At 35.8% G+C, this 7,240-nt stretch overlaps 1 protein-coding gene across 1 annotated transcript in view; it reads right to left on the bottom strand.

Annotated features, from left to right (window-relative positions):
* Nucleotides 1-140: 140 nt before the first annotated feature.
* LOC125649600 (multidrug resistance-associated protein 1-like) overlaps nt 141-7,240 on the bottom strand; it is a 48,709-nt gene continuing 41,609 nt past the window's right edge. Inside the window, exons 24-30 of the mRNA XM_048877243.2 lie at nt 5,380-5,579; nt 3,043-3,169; nt 2,441-2,689; nt 2,078-2,236; nt 1,080-1,246; nt 743-937; nt 141-464 (exon numbers count right to left, since the gene is read on the bottom strand). Coding sequence (XP_048733200.2) covers nt 353-464; nt 743-937; nt 1,080-1,246; nt 2,078-2,236; nt 2,441-2,689; nt 3,043-3,169; nt 5,380-5,579 — 1,209 coding nt within the window. The 3' untranslated portion in view covers nt 141-352. The remainder of the gene's footprint in view (nt 465-742; nt 938-1,079; nt 1,247-2,077; nt 2,237-2,440; nt 2,690-3,042; nt 3,170-5,379; nt 5,580-7,240) is intronic.

Below are 7,240 nucleotides of genomic sequence, written 5' to 3'. Positions count from 1 at the left end.
AACGAGCCATTTACATTTGGCAAGGAAGACAATCTTCTTGTTCCCATCATTAAAAAAATTCTATTTTCGTTATACTGTCCCAATTTACTTTACATGGTATAAAATTCATTCCCTTAAATATTCTCAGCATTCAACAAGACTAAAATTTAACATTTTATTACTACATCACTTACAAGTAAACTTGGAATACATTTCTCACAAATAAACACAACACACAATATGATTTTGTTCAACTAAACACATATTTAAGAATATAACAATGTTTGCTAAAATGATTTCTGCTTTGCACACAGTTTGGAGAAATAAAAACACCTACTTCCTGAATATAATGGACTATATTGGAAAAGTTTCACTAGACAAGATTTGCTTTCTTGGCCATGTTATAGAAAGAACTATTTTCATTCTTTAATAGAGCTTTAGGACTGTCCATTTCTAATATCTGACCATCTCTCAACACCATTATCCTACAAAATAAGACCAACACATCAAAATAAGCAAGATTCTATCACTTTTCATGATATGAGTACTATTATACATGTATCATTGAAATGATGTTGTTTTTCATTGTATATTTCAAATAAGTTATAAGGAAATTGGTTTTATACTCGGTAGTTCTGCATGATGTTACATACAAAGTATATTAAAAAAAATTCCTTACCTACAGTACTGTGTTTTTAACTTAAGATAAGTGATTCGCTCAAAATGTCAGTAAAAATGTAACTATGCAAAGCAGGTTCATTACCTGGAGTAATCCATGATAGTATTAAGTCTGTGAGCAATCGTCAGTATTGTACAATCTGAAAATTCTCGTCGAATTGTTTGTTGGATTAGGTTGTCTGTTTCCAGGTCTACCGCCGCTGTGGCTTCATCCAGTATGAGGACCTTAGTTTTCTTTAACAAGGCCCGGGCCAGACACACTAGCTGCCTTTGACCTACACTGTAGTTACAAACCAGAGAGATATTGAAAAGAAAACGTAAATTACACCACATTAATTTCATTACATTATGAAATTCTGTCACATCGCATATACTAAGAGATAGCAGAGGATAAGAATACTAACGAATGTATAAAGAGATACCTAAGATTGTCTCCACCTTCAGTGCATTCATACTGAAGACCCTCTTCTAAGGATTCTACAAACTTTCGTAAATGCGCATGCTCCAATACCTCCCATAGATCATCATCAGTATATATGTCAAACGGGTCCAGATTCATTCGAATAGAACCAGAAAATAGTACAGGATCCTGGAAAATTCGTATTTAGTAGAAGATTGAAATGTAAAAGACCATGATAGTTCCACTTCTTGTAAATCTTTTTTGAATAGTATTTTAAAAGAAAGTAATCTTTCTTTACCTCCATAACCATTTCATATATTCATAAGATATTCATACTCAGATGATACCAGAATGACTTTTGAAATGTCATGTTGGTCGTATTAAGTTTAAATGAAAGGTGAAGATAACGAACACTAATCAATCTCATAACTCCTAAAAGCAATACAAAATTGAGAGTTGGGCAAACACGGACCTTTAGATATAACAAAGGTGGGACCAGGTGCCTAGGAGGAATAAACATCCCCTGCCGACCGGTCACACCCGCTGTGAGCCCTATATCTTGGTCAAGTAAACGGAGTAATCCGTAGTCAAAATCAGTGTGTCAAGAACGGCCTTAAAATCAGTATGAAACACGTCAGACAACATTTGACCCAATGATAGGTTGTATTGGCAAACTAGATCGTTATAACGACCATAGAATATGCGAAATGTTGACTTTGAACAAGACTGTTGAAATTCCTGTGACATCAACTTGTTTGTCGGTAGCCTACCTCAATTTAAAAACTGATCATACGCAGAACAAGATCTTGTGTATCAAATCAGTTTAGATATATAGACACCATTTGATGATGGAGAAACTGAAATCATCCCGTTTGTCATAAAGTTGAGTTGTTGATTTGCCGTTAATATCTATTTTCAATAAAATATCTAAGTACGAAGCAGATGTGGAGGACTCTGTGGTATCTTTTATTTCGAGTTAACTGGGATATATCGAATCGACATATGAATAAAATGATATACCTGAGGTATAATGGTGAGTTTTGAACGCAGGTCGTGAAGTCCAATTGATGATATATCTATCCCATCGATGTGTATAGTTCCTTGCGCCTTTTCGATGATCCGGAATAATCCTAATGTTAGAGAAGATTTCCCAGCACCTGTTCGGCCAACAATTCCTATCTACAGTGAATCATAACTATCATATTGATATAAACGTATAATTCTACACAGAACTGTATTGAGAGGATTGAATTAGAGGCTTAAATCACGAGATATGGGAGAACATTTTCCCCTTTATAAACTTTCTGAGGGATATCTATTTCTTCTAAAAAGATCTTTTAGGACTAATATGTTTACGAGACAAATTTTTGAAAGAAATCTAACCCTTTCTCCTGCTTTAATGTTGCAGCTGATTCCCTTCAATGTAAGAGCCAAGTCCTCTCTGTATCGCAGGCCAAAATCTTTTATGACGACTTCACCATATTGTGGCCATTTAGCATCTGGCTCACTTTCTTTTTTACGCCATTCTGCTTCCGGTTCAAGGGATATATATTCTTCGATTCTTTCGACAGATACGATTTTTGTATCCAGTTCCGTTAATATCCACACAAGAAATAAGAGTGAGCCTGTGAACTGAACACGGGGAACTAATTTTAGTGTCATTTAATACAATTTTTAAAAGAAATCAATTTAAAGATGTTGAAGCATGAGTTGGCCCGAAGATGACCAAATACAGAATTTAATTTCGTGTACCGTATATACACTGTACATCATAAAATCATAGCCTTTTCATTACATGGACTTTTGTCAGAAAAGCTTTGCCTATTCAGTATTTCTACTAGCAGCATGTGACACTTTATTCTACTAGCAGCATGTGACACTTTATTCTCCTAGCAGCATGTGGCACTTTATTCTACTAGCAGCATGTGACACTTTATTCTCCTAGACAGTGACAATTTGTGGGTTGTATATAAAACCTTTCGTACCATGTCGGTATAATTGATCATGATGGCAATCATTCCTAAAGAGAGGTGGTCCCTATAGAGGGCAGCTAGAACATAGGCCCAGAATAACATCGTGGCTGCTAACAAACGTAGAGATATACCCATCCATCTGCAATACAAACAACAGGTGATATGCATTGACTAATAGTTATCAGTCTGCCACATCTCATCACTATTCTGTCTGTTCATGTGTCCCCTCTGACTTGGCCTAAATAGGCTTATTTTTTCAGTGTAACTAGATTGTCCCCCATTTCAAGAGTAGAATCTCAGTGTAATCGGTATATTTGATCAGTCCTGGCTCAATGAAACTTTATTTGAAAAAAGCTTTATATTGTAGGATGACCCTCAAAAGTCACAAAATGAAGGTCATCATTCACATATTGCAAGCCATGATTTCTTTAGGAGATCTATATTATATGGAACTTCACATGATATTTTCTGCGACTTGCCAATCACGCCTATTGCTCTCTAGCCAACAAGACCAAAGGTCAAATCACCAACTTGCAACATTAATGATTTCGCTCGTGCAATGACCGCGTCAAACCTAAGACGTACACATACATGTAGGTAGTGATTGATCCTTCGCTAAACGCTCGGCATTTAGAGGTGAGAATCACAGGTGTTTTGGATATGACCTTAAAAGAAACGGAGGTCCCATGTCGGTATGTTAAAGAATCGAACCCTCACCGCTACGGCCCTGAGTGTTAAGCATAGCTCTTAATGTGGTATTTCAATTATATAACTGATTCTCAACCGGACATAAAACAAACAATCAATCATAATAATATGAATCTTTAGAAGAAAATTCTTCTAGATGCATTTCTCCCATTTCAATAGGTCCTCTGTACACCTTGCTTGTCGTAAGAGGCGCCTAAATGGGATGATCCTTTGGATGAGAACGTAAAAAACTAAGCCCCGCGTCACAGCAGGTGTGGCACGATAAAGATCCCTCCCTGCTCAAAGGCCGTAAGCGCCGAGCATGGCCTAAATTTTGCAGCCCTCCACCGGCAATGATGACATCTATATATGAGTGAAAATTCTCGAGCGGGACGTTAAACAATATAGCCAGTCAATTAATCCATTTTAATAAAAATTAAAGAGACACTACAGCTCATTTTCCACATTTTAATGAAGTGTTTTTTAAACCATATATTGATAAAATGATAAAATTCATATCGATACTGACAATTTTGAACAATTGGGATGCATCAATTTACTCTCAACTGCTCTTTGAAGATCGTCCGGAATTCAAAGATTTCTTCATGCTGACTCGGACTTTTGAATGCTTATTTACATCACGTGGTTTTGAATGACAGCAAAGGTGTTGTGTCGGAAATTATCTAAATTCCCCTTCAAGGGGGTCCACACTCACCTTTCAAGTACATAAGATTTTTCCCTGCTCCTTATAATAACTAATTATAAATCATTATTTCAACAGAAACCCTTCCATGTTCCCATTGACCGATGTTTTCACAACTAACACGTGTCGTGTTCAGATAAAAATAGCACTTACTTTCAAACGTAGTGTCTTCGCAGCTAGTCTCAATGGCAGATTTAGGGGGCCAGTATCCCCCCTCCCTTTTTACGCCACAGATTGTGAATGAAAATCCAAATTTTGCACCCGAATGGCCGATTACTTTGGCTAATCTTTGATTTTCACACCCCTCTTCGGAAATCCTAGATCCGCCACTGAGTTACATGCGTTTCTCCGAGCTCTCTGTTTTCAAACGGTCATACTGATCCCAAGGTAAATTTTATTTCACGCATGAGTTTTATCTCATTCTATTTTTACCTCTTTTCTCACAGAATCTGTCAAAATTCTAGATCTATCAACTACACTTTCTCTCACTGGACGACATGCTGCACTGTTTACTGTCTATGCGCATGCGTCTGAAGACTAAAAGGAGGAGACTCGATATTTTTTGTATAGGCCATCAAAAAGTATTAATTTTTACGTTAAAACGATAATTTTTAACTTTAGATAAGTGTTATTTTCGTAAAGTTCATACTTTCAACAATGCAACAAAAATTGAGAAAGCGCTGGAAAAATTGTCATTTCATGATTTTTGCGCAAAATGAGCTGTAGTGTCTCTTTAAAAAAAAACCAACCAAAAATAAAATAAAAAAATGTACGATCGAGCAACGAAATAAAGTCCAGGAATTGCTTGATTTCTTTAGGATTTAATTTGTGTGTTGTGCATCATGTAAATGTCTTCTGGAAATCATTCCAAAGTAACTTAAGATTTTTTATTAATGATTAAAAAACACCATTATTTAAAACAAACAAGCAAACAAATGAAAAAGACCCTAAAGTATCACCTGTGACAAATTTGAGCAGTTAAATCAGCTCTGTGGTTGACGTCCCTTCTTCTGTCGGACTCGTTGGTAAACATTTCAAGTTTGTCGAAGGCGCGGATGGTGGTGACCCCGTTTATTGATTCACTGTAGTGAGCATACTGGGGGGAACTTAGTGCAGAGTGAATTCGTCGTGTTTGTGTGGCAGATGCGGTGAACACTCTCTGAAATAAAAGTAATAATAACGTTAATTAAAGTACTAGTTACTTTTATGTGACAACAGCAAGCTACCAGTATTGAATTTAACGTTCGTCTGCTGAATGAATAGTATTTTTTTAAAAAATGCATCTGTCACTTTTCTTCTTCTGTAAATACTGATTTTGTTAATTCAAGGACTGGGAGTTCTGATAATTGTATATTACTTCTGAAATTAAACTTGAAAAATATATTCAAGAAAGAATTGTTTTAGCACGCTAAAACTGATGTCTCCCCTTCCATTTTCCATAGATTTTTAAAAACATTTTTAGGGATCATCTTTAAAGTGAAAAATTAAGAGTTACGGTACATACATGTAACAGGACAAAAAAATCCCCCACATTCTATCATTTGACCTTTACATAAAAAGGCAAGGTCAAAAGTAATAAAAATAAAGGACTATATCAAAAGACAAACAAAAGACCCACAGGCCTTATCGGTCACCCAAGTACATGTATTAGTGAAAATTATCACTACTCCTAAGGGCTATGAAATCTAGAAAACATTTCCTGCTCTGAATAACTAAGCTAAATTCTAATGTTCAGCAACAGTATAAAACAAGATGCGTTCTTAAAACTTCAATGCCCTCAAAAGTGCATACACTGATGAAATGTTTTACATGATATGATACAGAATATGTATTAGAATTAAAGGATATGACTAATTTGGGCCCATCCTAGAGTCAAAACCCTGGGTTGTGAAATGCACCATTTTTGGTACATCCTTTTTTGCTATTCCTAAGTATGCATTTAGATTTTATACAGTATCAGAAAACTTAAAGAAGTCCTTTAAATCATTCTTATAATTTTGACACCACCCTGAAACCAAACTCTTAAACCCTAGGATCATGTAATTTTCAATTTTGGTAAAGGACTGCCTACTCTTTCTAGATATTCATTTACTTTTAATTTAGTATCATTAGCATCAATAACACTAGAGAAAATGTTATTTAAACGTTTTACACATCAACATTATATACTAAGTTTGCCCCGCCCTTAAGGCCCATGGGTTGCAAAAGTCCTGAAATTTACAATTTATGTCCCACTTATTCCAAAGATGCGTCATACCAAATTTGAAAAGAATCGGAATGGTAGTTATCAAGAAGTTAACAAAATTCTATTGTTCACACATTTTATAACTTACCATTTTGGCACCACCCTAATATCAAAACCTCTTAACCCTTGGATCATCAAGTTTGCAATTTTGGTAAAGGACTACCTGCTCTTTCTAAATATCCATTTAGTTTCAATTTAGTATCAATAGCACTAGAGAAGATGTTATTTAAGTGTTTTACACATAAACACCATATACATGTAGTAAGTTTGGCCCTGCCCTGGGTCAGAACCCTTATCCCCAGGGATCATGAAATTTACAATTTTGGTAGAGGTCTTCCTGCTCTACACCACTATGCATTTATGCACATGTGCGGTTGTAGAGAAGGTTTTTGAAAATTGGGCAGTTTTTATCCCGTCCCAGGGGTGCAGGAGTCCTGAAATTTCCAATTGATGTCCCGCTTGTCCCAAAGATGCTTCATACCAAATTTGAAAAGAATTGGAATAGTAGTTATCAAGAGGAAGTTAAAAATGTTCAATTGTTAACGCAGGTGAGCTAAAAAGTTATGGCCCGGACA

The sequence above is a fragment of the Ostrea edulis genome, chromosome 5 (genome assembly GCF_947568905.1).
Source record: "Ostrea edulis chromosome 5, xbOstEdul1.1, whole genome shotgun sequence".
In the NCBI taxonomy this organism is placed as follows: domain Eukaryota; kingdom Metazoa; phylum Mollusca; class Bivalvia; order Ostreida; family Ostreidae; genus Ostrea; species Ostrea edulis.
Note: the sequence above shows the minus strand (reverse complement) of the source record. Positions and strands in the feature narration are given on the sequence as shown.